Source organism: Lithobates pipiens, unplaced genomic scaffold (assembly GCF_037356315.1).
Source record: "Lithobates pipiens isolate NorthernLeopardFrog02 unplaced genomic scaffold, aLitPip1_a1.2 Scaffold_22, whole genome shotgun sequence".
NCBI lineage: Eukaryota > Metazoa > Chordata > Amphibia > Anura > Ranidae > Lithobates > Lithobates pipiens.
The window spans coordinates 296281119-296298275 of NW_027507784.1; the positions used below are offsets into that span (position 1 = coordinate 296281119).

The 17157-nt window shown below is 45.3% G+C and overlaps 1 protein-coding gene across 1 annotated transcript in view; it reads right to left on the reverse strand.

Moving 5' to 3' along the window:
• Positions 1-1561: 1561 nt before the first annotated feature.
• The window catches only part of SPSB3 (splA/ryanodine receptor domain and SOCS box containing 3), a 33130-nt gene continuing 17534 nt past the window's right edge, over positions 1562-17157 (reverse strand). The window contains exons 5-7 of the mRNA XM_077449174.1: positions 15415-15517; positions 13713-13838; positions 1562-4251 (exon numbers count right to left, since the gene is read on the reverse strand). Of these exons, the coding sequence (XP_077305300.1) occupies positions 3890-4251; positions 13713-13838; positions 15415-15517 (591 nt within the window). The 3' untranslated portion in view covers positions 1562-3889. The remainder of the gene's footprint in view (positions 4252-13712; positions 13839-15414; positions 15518-17157) is intronic.

The following is a 17157-nucleotide window of genomic DNA, read 5'->3' on the forward strand; positions in this document are numbered from 1 at the left end:
TGCGACCGTATGTATGCTCCATCGGAATTTAGCTGGCCAAAATCTCACCAGCAAAAATTTGATAGCACGTTCTCAATTTTCCCAATGGAAAAACTTTCTATCGGAAATTCTGATCGCGTGTATGCAATTCCGACGTGCAAAAACTCACTCATGCTCAGATTCAACTACGAGATGGAAGCTATTGGCTACTAGGTATTGAACTTCCTTTTTCTAGCTTCGTCATATGTCACCGCATTCTTGGCGGTTGAAATTTGGTGTGACTGTGTGCGGAATTTCAATGGGAAAAACCATCAGAGCTTTTTCCAACGAGAATTCCGATCGTGTGTATGCGGGATTAGACAGTACTAGTTGCAGCTTGGTTGGTAAGTTGAGCTGCAAATTTGTTTGATGATAGTTCCTTCTTACCAGCTGCATATAACACAGAGGAGATGGAGCTTTGCAGTCACGTGACCACATAGAAGAACAAGTAAAAATGTTATTTGATATGCGATTTATGCTAAAATGTATGAAGGGCAATAAGAGAGGAAAAGGAGTCAGTGTTTAAATGGTGAATTATGGTATAGCTAAAGCTTTAAATCAGCAATTCATCGTGGGCCGCATCAGCAGTATGGATGCCCTTAATCTGGTACCCGGGGGTTTCAGAAGTGCGTTACACACAGAGTGCCGAGTTCATTATTACACTACGTGCAATGTTCAGGAGGGTGTTTTATAAAGAGTGCAGCATTCAGTGGTGCACTATGCACGGGGTTCAGGGGTGCGCTTTGCACAGTGTGCAACCCCCAAAGCTTTCTCTCTAACCTTGCCTGGATCTATTAGCTCCCTGTGTAGGCAGCTCTGCCTTGCCTTGCAAGGAGATCATTCTGTCCCCCACCATGAGTGCGTGCAAGATCTGTCAGTTGAGGGAGATGCTGAGAGCAAAGCTGGCTTCTGTGTTTACAAAAAATGGAATGTGGCTTCTTTCTGTGTTTACAAGTGACAGAGGGGATCAGGAGCAGAGGGTGAGAGCCAGAAGTGGCAGAATGTAATTCCGTGAAGGTTTACATCCTTTAGGATTGGTTCACGCGTAAGATGGATCCTTCTCACAGCAGGGGTCCGGTGCGTGCTGGTTCACCGTTTCAAGTCCGATTTCAGACAAAATTTTGGGCTGAATTCGCACCTGAAAATGGACCAAAAGACATGCAGCGTTTTTCTGCAAAACGCACCAGACTTACTGCGGAGATATGTGAACCGGCTCCATAAAGAGCTGGTCAAAATCTCCCGCTATTGCAAATCGGATGCAGAGATCCCACATCCAATTCGCAATAGTGTGAACCCAGCCTTAAGGTAAAAATACCTTTTGACTTTAGAACCACTTTAAGGGCTCCAGTTTTTGGGAACAAATGTCAACTGTCTACCCAACAAATGTCAATGTCTACCCTTTGTCCAGTTAAGAACTGGCTTAATAAGTATCAGATGTTTCTTCTACATCTCACTCATTGTACTGCTCATTGTCAGGTTACAAGGCATTGCAGTGGATGAACAAAAATTAGAACCCAAGCCAAATCAAATACACAAATTCTGATTGGGTTAAATGGGTGTTTTATATAAATTATCACCAGGCAAAAGTAATGTTAAAGAATAAGTGCACTTTTAAAACATCGTAGCCCCTTTTAATGAAGCTAGTAAGGACAGAAATATGGGAGCTGTATTTTGACTTATTTTAAATCTACATGAGGTCGGGCTGTCTGCCGTATCCGTCCTTCACTACTCGGTGCATCAATAACCTGCAACATACAAATTGCATATCATGTGTGGGGGCATCTACAACTTAAAATAAAAAAAAAAAGTTTGCAACAGAGCTTCCACTTTTCTGTTCTGACAGGAGGTCTTCAAAGTGTATCTCAACAACAAAAATTGAATATATTGCAGTTTAGCAGTTCCTTAGGTATGGTTGCATTTGTTTTCAATAATCAGGCTAAGAACATGTTTAGCAAGTACAGAAATATTGATTCTGCCAAAAATGCAGTATCCTTGTCACTTCTATTGAGCTTAAAAGAAAGCAAAAAATAACTTTATCTTTAGTGAGAGTAAACTACTAGTCCCATCAATACACCATGAATGAAACAAAGGCAGACGTGTTTGAAGTCCGGCTCTGAGACAACCATGGCTATGTCTATAGATTAGTGTAGACGTGAAGGGACAAGAAGTGTGTTATTTGAGGTTTACAAAATGAAAATAAATGAATAAAATACAGCTACATATAAGGATGGCTGAGCTGTAGCATATTATATTTTTTATTTTTTTATTTTGGGTTTAGATACACATTAAAATGTATTCAGGTAAATCCAGCAGGTTAGCAAATATAACCTTTTATCTATTCACCTTTGTTCTGCAAAGTCCTCTTTACATAACAGTCTCTCTGCATGCAGACAAATCAAACAATGCACCCCAGGATCCCTCGTTATGTGCATGCTGCTTTGGTTAGCTCTGGCACACTGTCTGAGATCAGCAGGAGTGCAAGGACATCTAAAGAGATCTTAAGCAGATCTTATGAGATCCATGCAACACAATGGGATTGATTTACTAAAACAGGAGAGGGCAAAAATCTGGTGCAGCTCTGCATAGAAACCAATCAGCTTCACGTTTTGTTTTTTGTCAAAGCTTAATTGAACAAGCTGACGTTAGAAGCCGATTGGCTACCATAAACAGCTGCACCAGATTTTGCACTCTCCATTTTTAATAAATCAAACCTCATAGTATAGTACACTTGCAGTTGTACACCCTTTCAGATCATTCACAGAAGGTTTTAAATATTTTTTTTTAGAACTGATGACACTGGCTATGAAGAGCAACAGAATAGTTTGTTTTTATTCTCACCACAACTGTGCACTTATTCTTTAACATCATACACAATATTAATGCTATATTTCACTCTGCATCTTTCATCTTTACAGGCGTTACATAAGAAATCCACATAGTATATCAGCAGTGACATATTAAGTAAACTGAACCATTGCTAAATATGATCAGGTCCTCCGTAGATACCTATAGGCGCTTGTTGAAGACTAAAATTACAACTCTTTGTGCAAGTTTGGTAATCATGGAGGGCAAACAGTTGTCATAAAACGTAGAAACAGAGTGTACATGTTTGACTTGACCGTTTTTGAAGAATTCCTATGATGGATCTCTGTGTGAGGATGCAGGTCATGGTACAGTACGTCATCAATTAACTCTTCCCTCTTCAGACCAGCCACTGAGTAGAGTGCATGGAGAGCTTTGATGTCATACAATCATACAAAAGGGGTTCTGGGTCGCTGGTTAACCATTGTTTTAGCCCTTGCTATTACAGGCCATGAAACAACTCTTCAAACCGTCACACAAACCCTGGAGAAGAGCCAGGAGGATCTTCCGAATTTAGATTGCAGTTCTGGTCCAACTCCGTTGAGTGAAGAGGGCGAAGCTGATGCTTAATATAATCTGTATTAACGATAGTTTTGTCAGATGTGGTTAAAGTGCTGGTAAAGGACAGACTATATAACATATAGGAATCTGGATCTTTTAAAAGCCCAATTAACACCGACTGCTGTGGACACGATCATCACTTAAAAGGTCAGGTGTTAAAACCATTTGCCCCACAAAAGGCTGAAGGTCTGAACTGTACCAAACCAAAAATCAGGCCTAAATAGAACCTAGCAGTCTCTAGCACCAACATCCTTTTTTTAAATGTCATCATCATAAGATAATAAGATGATCAGTACGCATCTCCTGATTGCCCTGGTCTCTGAAGGTCAATTTTCCTTTTCTTTGCCAAGAGAAGTTTCCTTTCTTGATCCTTTGAAGAGTTCACAGTGGATGTTACAGCAGATGGTGGTGAAAGGACTCCACACTGCACCCTTCACTCCACCAGCATTTAAATCCTGCGGCAGCGCTTCCGCTGACAGTCCTCTAGCTCTGGTGTGCAGCTGCTGTCAGAGTCACTTCCGCAGGAGGTGCTAGCCGTGATGTCGTTTTTGCGCTGTCGGCTGGGGCTGATGCCCATCTGCAGGACCCAGCCCAACTTGTTGCTTAGGACGTGTTTGAGCCCAGGAGGGATGGGCAAGGCCTCCAGAGAGTCTATGTTGTCAGGGAGCAGCTGCCGTATGCGGGCACAGCATAGGTACTGGAGGGATGTGCGGCAGCAGCATGAGCGAATGACCTTCATACTGCTCTTAGCAGCTGTGGAGCAGACCATTGGGAACAGCTTCTTGTTCCTTAACTGTGTTGCTGCGACACCTAGGAGACAAAAGATGCATATTAGAAAAAGGTCATAAAAAAATACAGGGGTTGATTTACTGAAGAGTGCAAAAGCTGGTGCAGTTCTGCATATAAACCAATCAGCTTCCAGGGTTTTTTTTTTGTCAAAGCTTAAAGAGGAAGTAAACCCTGATGGGTTTTACTTCCTCTTTATTCCCCTGCAGAGTAAAAGCATAATGGGCTAATATGCATCACATACTAGCCCATTATGTGCCACTTACCTGAAACGAAGCCCGCGATGTCCCTGCCTGATGGACGATCTTTACCCCTCTTCCTTCCAGGGCCCGTGGACTCCAGCTCTCTGTCTGGCCAGAGTCACATGACGTCACTCCCACACATGTGCGCGGGAGCCATGGTCACGGCATAGAACCGGCACGACTGTGCCCTTTTGTGGGCAAGCACGGATGACGTCAGCGCAGGCATATATGCTAAATATCTCCTAAACCGTGCAGGTTTAGTAGATATTTCCAGTACCTACAGGTAAGCCTTATTGTAGGCAAAAGTGATCTGTAAGGGTTTAAAACCACTTTAAAGTAATTGTAAAGTCTCAGGTTTTTTTTTCCCCCCTATAAAATTAACAAACATGTTATACTTACCTGCTCTGTTGCAGTGGATTTTCACAGAGCAGCCCGAGGTGCCAGAGGTGCCTCTTCTTTGCTCTTGGGCCCCTTTCTCCTCTTTAGTGCCCCCACAGCAAGCAGCTTTCTATGGGGGCACCGGAGCCGGGTCACAGCTCTGTGTCCATTCAGACATGTACCCCTGACCCAGTCCCCTCTCTCTCCTGATTGGCTAGCTGACTCTGTTAGCAGCGGTAGCCAATGGTGCCACTGCTGTGCCTTAGCGAATCAGGAGGGAGAATCTGGGATGGCTGAGACACTCGTGGACATCGCTGGACAGAGTGGGACCTCAGGTAAGTATTAGGGGGCTGCTGCACACAGAAGGATTTTTATCTTAATGCACAGAATGCATCAAGATAAAAAAAAACCTTCTGCCTTTACAACCCCTTTAAGGAGATAAAAAAAAAAATAGGATTTTTGTACTCACCATAAAATCCTTTTCTCTGTAATTCACCGACCGACACAGCTCCTCTCTAACAAAATGGGTTGTCAGCCCTATCACTGGAGATTACTAGGCAAGTTGTAATACAACACTTCAGAACTTTTAGTTCCGCCCAGGTGGCAGTCCCTAGGCTACAACACTACAGCCTGCTCCAGCAGAACTCAGTACGTCAACAAGCAGTATAACGTAAAGAGAAAAAAGGAGGAGCGAGTGCTGTGTCGGTCGGTGAATTACAGAGAAAAGGATTTTACGGCGAGTATAAAAATCCTATTTTCTCTGTAATTCACCGACCGACACAGCTCCTCTCTGTAACAAAAAATGGGACGTCCCCAAGTAGTGCCAAACGAGGGGTGGGAAAAACCGCATAAGAACTTCATCCACCATGGCAAGTGGGAACTAGTGAAACTAAACCCACAAAAAACAACAGTGTGTGGAAAAACACCACCACATAACCGGGTATCCTCAACAGGAGTGATCCCCAAGGCCACAACCATTTGCGGAAGTAATGCAACAGTGCATTAACATAACAGTACTGCGTTTTTTTAATCGAAAAACCAGGAAAAAAATTTGATTGCATATGGAATTACAACTACACAGCCGCCTGCAAAACAAGGCGGCCAAAACAGGCATCAGCCAAGGCACTGACATCTACCTTGTAGAACTTGGTAAAAACATGGACAGATGACCAAGTCGCCGCCTTACACACCTGAGCAACCGACGCCTAGTGTCGGAAGGCCCAAGACGTTCCGATTGCCCTTGTAGAGTGGGCCGTGACCGGAAAGGGGGGCACCTGCCCCTTCAAGGCGTAGGCTTGTACTACAATCTGTCTGATCCACCTGGAAATGGTGGCCGACGAGACTGCCCTACCCTTCTTTGGACCAGCCACCGAAACAAACAGTGAGTCTGACTTCCGAAAGGGAGCCGTGGCAGACAAATACACCTTCAGAGCCCTAACCACATCGAGAGCGTGAAGGGCCACCTCTTTGGGGTGCTTCGGCATTGGGACACAACAATGGTAATACAATGTCCTCATTGATATGAAAAGCCGAGACCACCTTTGGTAGAAAGGACGGTTGCGGACGCAACACCACCTTATCCCTGTGGATGACCAGATAAGGCAACTTGCAAGACAAGGCTGCCAATTCCGAAACCCTCCTGGCCGATGTGATGGCCACTAGAAAGAACACTTTCTGGGAAAGAGTCAACAGGGGAATCTCCCTGATATTTCCAAACGGTGGTTTTTGAAGCGCCGATAACACCAGGTTCAAATCCCTTGGGGGCAACGGTGGGTGCACCGGAGGGACAACATGTCGTACCCCCTGAACGAAGGTACCCACTAAAGGAGTGCGATGCCAGGGGTCATTGGAAAAAAAAAAAAAAAAAAGACAGCCAAGGCTGAGATTTGCCCCTTGATAGTGCTCAATGCCAATCTCTGCTCCTTGCTGGAGAAACAGCAGGATCCTTGCTATGGAAAAGGAACGCGGATGCCACCCTTTCTCCTCACACATGGAGATGTAGGCCTTCCGAGAAGAAGATTTCCGTGCCCTCAACATAGTTGGAATCACTGAGTCCGACAGACCCCGGTTCCTCAACACCCGACTCTCAATAGCCATGCCGTTAAAGCCAGCGATGGTAAAGCAGGATGAAAGATTGGACCTTGTGATAGGAGGTCCTCTCGTGACAGCAGTCGCCAGGGAGCGTCTGCCACCAGAAGCACCAGGTCCACGTACCAGGGCCGCTGAGGCCAATCTGGGGCAACCAGGATTACTGGAATCCCCTCGGCTTCCACTCTGCGAAACAGATGTGGCAACAGCTTCAGTGGAGGAAAGGCGTAGATCAGCTGGTACTGATCCCACGGAGCCACCAGTGCGCCTGACGCGTCTGCCCACGGATCCCTTGCCCTGGACATGAATCTTGGCACCTTTGGATTGAGACGGGAGGCCAATAGATCCACATCTGGTGTGCTCCACTTCAGGCACAGTAGCCTGAATATCACTGGATACAATTCTCCTGGGTTCAGCATCTGTCGGCTCAGATAGTCTGCCTGCCAATTTTCCACCCCCGGGATGTAAATGGCTGACAAGGCCGGTATGTGTCGCTCTGCCCACCGAAGTATGTGAGCGACCTCCCGAGCAGCGGCTGAGCTTCTTGTTCCCCCTTGGTGATTTATGTATGCCACAGCCGTGGCGTTGTCCGACTGTATCCTGATCGGATGCCCTTGAAGACATATTGACCCTGTGTGGAGGCACAGGCTGATCACTCTCAATTCGAGCAGATTGATTGCCAACTTGGATTCTTTCGTTGACCAGAGGCCCTGAGCCGACTGAATGCCCATCACTCCACCCCAGCCGGATAGACTGGCGTCTGTAGTGATCACCGACCATTTCAGAGGAAGGAACGATTTTCTGGACTGAATCACCGGGGACCTCAACCACCAGATCAGAGAGTCCCTGACTGGCTGCCTCACCTGGATCTGTCGATCCAGGGACAACTGAGATTTGTCCCATTTCAACAAGATCTCCATCTGCAGTACTCTGGTGTGGAACTGGGCGAAGGGTACTGCCTCGAAGGAGGCTACCATGAGTCCCAGTACTCGCATGCAAAACCAGAGCGACGACCACTTGCGGTGCATCAGCAGTTTTACCATGGACCTGAGAGTCTGCAATTTGTCTGAAGGGAGAAAAACTCTCGCTTCCCTGGAGTCCAACAGTAAACCTAGGTACTCCAGACGCTGGGTCGGCACAATCACCGACTTCTTTAGGTTCAACAGCCACCCAAATTCTTGCAGAAAGCATGGTGATCGCCACATCCTCCTCTAATTCTGAGGCAGAAGATGCTCTCAGGAGGAGATCATCCAGGTAGCCCACGACCGCGATCCCACATTGCCTCAGCAATGCTAATACTGGAGCCAGTACCTTGGTAAAGACTCTGGGGGCTGATGCCAGACCAAAGGGAAGAGCCACAAATTGGTAATGGGCTTCCCTGACTGCAAAATGCAGAAACTTTTGATGCTGAAGGCATATGGGTATGTGCAGGTACACATCCTGGATGTCCAAGGACATTCTGAACCTCTGCACTTTTACAAAGTGATTGAGGGCTTTTAAGTCCAAGATTGGACGTACCCCTTCCTTCTTGGGAACCACAAACAGATTTGAGTAGAATTAATGGAAGCGTTCCGATTTAGGAACTGGTACAATCACCCCTCGATTCAGCAAGTCCCTACCGCCCCCAACAGGGCCTTCCGGCGAACCGGGGACACGGGTATGCTGGAGGGGAAGAATCTGTTTGGCGGCCAAGAGAGAAACTATCTTGTAGCCTGTCGAAATCAGATCGCAGACCCATTGGTCGGATAACCGGGAGAACCACCAGGCTGCAAACTCCCGAAGGCGACCCCCTTCATGCGGTAGCACTTTTGTTCGCAGGCTTGTTAGGCTTGTGGTTCCAGGGACGTTTTTGACTGTCCGTGGGCATCATGTCGGGCTGGGGACGTTTTCTCGAAGCACCAGGCAGACGAAAAAGCCGCTTGTGAGCGGAAAAAAGAGGGCCCTTGCCTGCGGCGTGGCTCCTTAGCCTTCCTGGCCTGTGGGAGTAGAGTAGAGTACGCTTACCACCAGTGACATTTTTAATAATGTCATCTAACGAGGCTCCAAAGAGCCAGTCGCTAAGGAAGGGAAGATCCGTCAAGGCTTTCTTGGATGCCTGGTCAGCAGACCAGCATTTCAACCAAATCAGGTGCCTCAGCACCACAGCTGACACTGAAGCCCTGGATAACAGAGGGAGAGTATCCAAGAGTATCCAAGGCCGCTTCACAAACGTACTTAAGGCCTTGCACTAGTTGGTCTGCTAGTTCCACGCAGACAGGGGAGGCCTGTTGCTCTCCCAATTCACGGGAACACCTTAGGTGAACGTGCTGGCTTGCGGGACCCAAAAGGGACTGGTACATCAGCAGAGGGATCCGCTGGCTTCTGAATCTTCAGGGTATCACGCACAGTGCTCCAACTAGCGCTTTTTCGCGCACTGACCCGGACGGGGACCCTCACTGTCCCAATGGTCCTGGTCAGCGTCATCTGACAAGACAGAGCAGGGGTCACCGGCCTCAGCAGGACCTGAGTCTGCGTCAGAGCTCTCCCCAGAGGACGGGGGGGGGGGGTTAGGGGCCGCTTTTTAGCACCTTTCTTCCCACGTACCGCCTCTATCTTGGCAACGAACAAATTGAGGACCGCCGTAAGGGTGTCCATAGGGACCGCGCAGGCCGCAGGTGACCCGGTTGCAATTGCCTGGATTTAGCGGGAAAAAACACCAGTTTCTGAAGCCATGCTGACCCTACCCTGTCTGGCACTCAAAGGGGACTTTGGACAGTGACAGTCCCACCCTCCTGCTGCCGTTGGCTGAGGGGCTCTAACCCGCTGGACTCACCACCCTGGGCCGTTCCGTGCTGTATTACCGCAATGCATGATGATCCCCAGCGCTCCCAGATGCAGAGATAGCAAAAAACTGTCGGTGGCCGGCCGGTCTCACGATCGGTGAAAGATCTGTGGGCGATCAAACACACGTGTTCAGAACACAGGATAACCTCCCCTGCGCTCTGTTATGACCAAACAGGAAGCAGAGGGCACAGGGGCAGCTGCAAGAGCACAAAAACGTGGGCCGACTACAAGAAAATGGACGCCGGTGTTCTCAATAGGGAATCACCAGGAAAATGTCCGCCTGAAGCCAGAAGGCAGTCTGACCCTTGCCCATACTTAAAATGGCTGCCGAACAGCGCTATGGGGGACTAGAGAGAACATGTGGCAGGCACAGAGCTGCACCCACACAAGGGCATGACTACACAGGCATCCAGCGGGATAAGCTGCAGGACCCAGGCACCCAGAACAGCTAAAACCCCCAGGTAAGAGCCCAGGCACACACACACCGCTCAGCACATGTACAGCCCCCCCCCCTCCTGTGGGGGGGGAGGAGGGAGTTAGGGGAGAGAAGAGAGGGTGTGAGGGGGGCCCCCGAATCAATCTCCCAGGGAATGCCCAGCTGCTCCACCCTGACAGGCAGGGAGAGCTGTCCTGAAGCTGGGAGACATTCCACGGTAGTCAGCTCCTGATCAGTACAGGGAAGACTACTGGCCTCGGCATACTGTGACGAAGACATCAATAGCCCGGTCATATGTACGCCCCGGAGCATAAAGCTCACTGACCACCTCTGGAGCCGAGGTATGTCGTGGCCTGCCGAGCTGTAGCTGCGACCTGCACACGCTCGATGGCCGGACTGGGGAGTCTACAAGGATAAGTGAACCAGCCTTTCACCCAGCCGGCTGTTGATAGAAGATCACAGGATCATTCATCTTGCGAAAAAAGCCAAGCTTCTGCACCAAAAAAAACACGGACCTATGGGCCTGCACGGTTCCTAGGTCTTATCGCCTCACTAGGCAAGAAAAAATGGAATTCTGCTGGAGCAGGCTGTGGGGTTATAGCCTAGGGACCGCCTCCTGGGCGGAACTAAAAGTTCTGAAGTGTTTATTACAACTTGCCTAGTAATCTCCAGTGACAGGGCTGACAACCCATTTTGTTACAGAGAGGAGCTGTGTCGGTTGGTGAATATAAGAGAAAAAAATTCTGTTTAGCAGCCCCCCTAATACTTACCTGAGCCCATCTCTATCCAGCAATGTTGCAGGAGAGACTCGGCTGTCTGGGACTCTCTCTCTCCTGATTGGTTGAGACACCGCAGCGGCGCCACTGGCTCCCGCTTCTGTCAAAGTCAGTTAGCCAGTGAGGAGAGAGAGAGAGGGCGGGTGGGGCTGGGCAGGGGCTTCGTGTCTGAAGGGACACAGGGAGCCGAGGTATGGCTTGGGTGCCCCCATAGCAAGCTGCTTGCTGTGGGGGCACTCAAGAGGAAGGGGCCAGGAGCACCAGGAGCCAGGAGCACCAAAGAGGGACCCAAGAAGAGGAAAATCGGTGCTGCTCTGTGCAAAACCACTGCACAGAGCAGATAAGTATAACATGTTTGTTATTTTTAAATAAAATAAAAAAAACACAAGACTTTACAATCACTTTAACTGAACAAGCTGAAGTTAGAAAACGATTGGCTACCAGGCACAGCTGCACCAGATTTTGCACTCTCCAGTTTTAGTAAATCAACCCCAGAGCCTGTTGCCTATTCTATTAATTATTCAGCCACATACAAGAAAGTACTTAATATTAACTTGTAAAAAGAAACACTTTCAAGTGACACTCTCACCTTGTCCATGCAGGAAAAGTGTCCCTGCAAAGGGCATGTCCTTCCCACTTATCCACCTTGCCTGCACTCCCCTGCAGCTATCTCCTCCTCCACAGCTGCACTTCTGGGTATTACAGTGCATGTGAGCTCCTCTTTCATAACTATGCTCAGGTCTAGCAGCTAATCACTAGACTTGAGCACGGTCAAGTCACTCCCCCTGGTCACGGACATCTTTGATTTTAGTGGCAGATATGGAGGAGGAAGGAGATAGGAGGGAGGGCAGGCAGGGCAACATCTGGCTGCCTAATCATCAAAAGAAACTCCATTTACAATTTCAAATTGTATTCAAATGTTAATTCTTTTATATTTATCATGTATTTAATGAATTAATAGGTTTTAAATTGATCTTTGATATTGTTTTTCACTAGCTATTTACAACTATTGTTTTACAAAAAAAAACAATACATGTGTGCCAAGCTTTAGCCATTGAGCTTTGTAAACCAGTTTCTTTCCAGCAAAGTAGATAAGATTATATAGTTAGATGTATGAAAAGGAGCCTACAACTCTACCTACTGGTTGAGAACACAAAATATTCATATTCGTTAAACAAAGTTATTGCACTTGCATTCATATTCATTATTTCATATTTATCCACTTGACGACCGGCCCATAGTAAAAATGGCCATTGCTTTGATGGTAAATACAGGTGTGATGGTAGCAGCTAGCTGCGATAACCGAGGTATGTTTCCTTACTATGGCCGATTCTTTTTTATTTTATTTTTTTATATAAAAGCGGTCCCGCGGGCGGATTCACTGTGGGATCACTTTCACCTTGTAATAGGAATAAAAGTGATCAAAAAATAAATAAAAAAAGGACAGTGTAAAAATAAAAAAGTTAAACATATAATAAAAAATTTAAAGTGCCCCATCCCTCCGTGCTCAGAATCGACCACTTACGCAAGTCACGCAAGTATATGTAAACGGTGTTCAAACCACATGTGAGGTATCGCCATCCCTGAGAATGTTAGAGCAAGAGCAGTAATTCTAGAGCAAGACCTCCTCTGTAACTCTAAACAAGTAACCTGTAAAAAGTGTCACCTATAGATATTTTTTTAAGTACCGTGGTTTGTTGCCATTCCACGGGGGTATGCAATTTTAAAAACATGACATGTTATGTATCTATTTACTTGGCTCAGCATTGCACATTAGACAAAAAATGTAGGTAAATATTCATAAAAATAAATTTAATTGTTATTTTTATCAACAAAAAAATGCGTTTGAAAGACTGCTGAACAAATACTGTGTGACATAAAATCCTGCAACGATAGCCATTTTATTCTCTGGGGTCTTTGTTAAAAAATATATATGTTTGGGGGTTCTAAGTAATTTTCTAACAAAAAATACTGATTGAAACTTTTAAACAAAAAGTTCCAGAAAAGGCCTGGTCTTCAAGTGGTTAATGAATTTATCAGTTTTAAATTGTTCTTTGATATTCTGTTTTTTTGCTAGTGACAATTATTATTTTACAAAAAAACATTAAATACAGGGTGGACCCAAATGTTGACTCATTTACATATGTGTGCAAAGCTTGAGCTATTGAGCTTTGTAAATAGGTTTTTCTTTTCCAGCAATATAGATAAGATTATATAGTTAGATATATGAAAAGGAGCCTACAGCTCTACCTATTGCTTGAAAACAAAAATTATTCATATTAATTTTTTAATATCTAAGGCCCCTTTCACATGTGCGGATCCGTATTCAGCCATCCGCTTGCTCAGCAGGGATCGCTCCTTTGATCCCTGCTGAGCCGGCGGATGACAAGCCTGTCTCTGAGCATTGTGCAGGGACAGCCCTGTCAGATCTCTGCTCTCCTCTATGGGAAGGGGGAAATCGGATGATTACGAACCGCCGGTCTGTTTTCATCCGATCCGCCAGACCCAAAATAGGGTTTCCATCCATCTGGATTTTGCAGAGCGGATTGGATCGGGCAGATCGGATGTCAGTGCACATGTCACCACTGACATCCGTCGCTCCATAGGAGGTGTAAGGAGCGACTGTTCAGATCCGCACGTGTGAAAGAGCCCTTACTAAAAAAAAAAAAAAAAAAAAAAAGCAGACGTTATTTGTTTTCCAGTCTAGACCAAAATATAAAAAGAACATTTATATTTTCCCACCAATGCATTTGCGGTTCTTGTAGAAGGTCAGCACCCCGTGCCATGTGTCCAGATGCACGCCAATGATCGACCCCTGGCCAAAGCGAGAGGAGAAATTGCTTTTGTCACCCTTGTGCTGAAGTAATCCTGAGAGACAAAGAAGACAAAATATCAGTCTGAAAATTTAGTGAGATTGTGTCTATTCCAATAACTGCAGATAGGGACCTCGGAAAACTGGTCTGACACCTGCAAATATAAGATCAGCTTAGTCCTGTGTGCCAGGTTTTTACTTTAGAGATTTTAGGAGAGTCTCTCCCTAGCTTAAAAATGTAGGTTAACGCACAAAAAAAAAATCAAGTATTTCAAAATTCTAATTTGCAGTGGTTTTCCATTCTATAAAGGATGTTTTATTCACTTACAATTTGCCTTTGAACTTGCTAGAAAAATTTTACTACTCTAGGAGAGAATTTCCTAGTCCAGCCTCCTCCCTCTTTGCACCTCCCAGGATGCTCCTTTTCTGGGAGCTTCTAATTACTCTCTGTGCTGGCCCAGGATCTCCAACCCTCCTCATCTCCCTATTTAACCTTTCATGTAACTGTCGGGGAAGAAGAGAAGGGTAATACTATAGAGCAGTGATGGCAAACCTTGGCACCCCAGATGTTTTGGAACTACATTTCCCATAGTGCTTATGCACTCTACAGTTTAGTTGAGCATCATGGGAAATGTAGTTCCAAAACATCTGGGGTGCCAAGGTTCACTATCACTGCTATAGAGTGTTACTTGAATGACAGTGGTGTCCATTGGAGATGCTGACATCACATCCAATATGGCTTTTGGATGTCAACGCAAGAGATGTTTTTCTAATAAATACCCATATAATCATATGAGAGGATTTTTTTTTTTTTTTTTAATGAAACATCAGGTGGCAGGGTGTTCTAATCAGCCTACTCTAACCAAGACCAATATTTCAATTTAATGTGAACAATTCGATCCTCCTCTTTTCAGGTACCCTGTCAGCGCTACTGGCTCCTCCTTCAGTCAGGGCCCCCAGGAAAGAGACCCTGGTAAGTATTAGGGGAGGACCGCTGCACACAGATGTTTTTTTTTACCTTCATGCATTGAATGCTTGAAGGTTAAAAAAAAAAAAAAAAAAAAAACCTTGAGCCTTTAAAACTACTTTAACCTGTCCTTATATATTCTTTTGAAGATTTTAGTGCAATATTTTTCTGCAATAGTTTGTGTCCCTTTCCCTTTCACATTAAAGGGTCGATTCTCTTGCAGTTGTATTCCCCATATTATTTGATTATTCTGTATACTGGATAATCCATCCTGGCAGTCAGACATCCCAGGAGTTTGTACTAACTGCTGAAGTAAGATGGACGTTAGTGATGTCTTGACAACTTCAATGGCTAAAAGGATCAGTATTTGTCATAATTAGGCTTTAAATATAGATTGGATTTTTAAGTGCGTTTTTTAAACACAAAAAGTGTTATGCGTCACCTACCAAATGTGCCTTCCAATCAGGAATAAGCATGCATTGCTTATCAAGTTTCTTTATTACAAGGCCCTGCTGACAAGTTCCTACTGTGAGTGTAAAATCAAAAAATTGCACATTAAAATCTGGCACACCAAGACAATAAACCCAATTACTGTAAAGTCCTGATGCTGGATAGGACTGGAAATACCATTAGCAGTCAATAGGGTCTACCGTCTTCAGTCCTACCTGTGTATGATAGCCCCCAACTCTCTGCATCTTTTCCTAGAAGACTGCAAAACGTGTGACGATATTTGTCCAGGTTCACATCCGATGTTCCAATGCCAACCATCTGAACACAATAAAAAGATATTATCAGAACACTAAAAATAATAAAAGGGGTAAAAAACAGCATTGCATTTATAGGTAGCTCTTGTATAATAGACAGCAATGCACACACATAGACTTCCGGCTGGATGCAGCTGCTTAGGCCCCATTCACACCTGAACATAGCATTTTCAGGCAGAAAGTCGCACAATTTTACCGTGATTTTGCAGCGTTTTGCCACGATTTTGTGCAGGGCAAAAGGTCACCAATGTAAAAAGAAGAAAAACGCCCAAATCTGCCCGATCCGAGTGACAAAAAAGGGTGCAGAACTTGTTTGAGCTTTAGGCGTTTGGCTTCAGGTTACTTGGAGTGGAGATGTGAACCATCTCCATTGAGCATAATAGATTTTTTTCCCCTCCAGTGTTTTGTAGCTCAGGCTCCAAGCTACAAAACACTCAGGTGTGAATGGGGCCTTAGGCCTTTCACATCTGCAGATGCCAAGGCATGGCAGTTGAACATTCATATCTGCCCAATTCTAAGGTCAAAGTTGGCAAAAGAAAAGGAAAAAAAAAGGTTAATTTTAAAACCTAGTCAAGGCTTTTGATGCTTTCAGATTTTCATGTCATAATAGCCCTGGGAAATAGGGTTGTAGGAGAGTTAGGTGTGACTGCTGTAACTGTTAGGCCTCATGTACACAGGGCAGTTGAAAACCTCTTCTGACAGCTGGAAACAGACAATGAAAAATGTCCTTTTTACAGCTTTTACATACTGAGTTTATGCAAGTTTAGCAGCTGTTATGAGCATTTGTGGTTAGAAGCGTTTTTACAGAGAACCTCAGGAGACCCTCCCAAATGCCCACAAAGCATGAAAAACAAGTAGTATTAACTATTTTCAGCCATTCTGTGAGAGAAGAGAGAGCAGCAGCAGAGAGAGCAGTGTGCTTTAACTATGGATTTGCTCTAATTCTCTCTCTGTATGTCTCTCTCTCACTCTGTCTGTCCGTCTCAGCCATTCCGTGAGAGAAGAGAGCAGTGCGCTTTAACTATGGATTCGCTCCAATTCTCTGTCTCTCTCTTTCTCTCCCCTTGCAGGCAACAGCATGTGGTGAAAATTGCGTTTTTCTCATAATTTACATGTGCCTCTTTAAAAAGTTTATAAAACAAAGATGCACATAAACTCAGGTTAAAGCTTTTACACGCATTTACAAGCAATTGAAATGCCAGTAAACTACCGTCCTGAACATGATTTATCTGCGTTCAAAAAAATGCCAGTAAACTCAACTGCCTCTAAATTACTATAAACAACTGAGTATACATGTAAACATAAGATAACAGAGGAGAGTTCCTGGGCTGCTGAAAAAAAACGTGTTTAGCAGCTGCAGTGTACATGAGGCCTAATGTCTCCCGTACACGGGAGTTAGAAAAAATGAGCTGCAAAGCCATTACCAATGCCAGCAAAAAGCAGCTGTAAAAACCTGCATTTTGTAGCTTTTTGCACTGGCCAAAATAGAAAAAAGTAAAAAAAAAAAAAAAACAAGACCTCCCAGACCATGCCAGACCCTTCAGTCTGGTATAGCTGGTACAGATTTTGAGGGGAAACCCCATGAGTGGGCCACCCCCCCCGTTCCTGGACCATACCAAGCTACACACCCTCAACATGGAATAC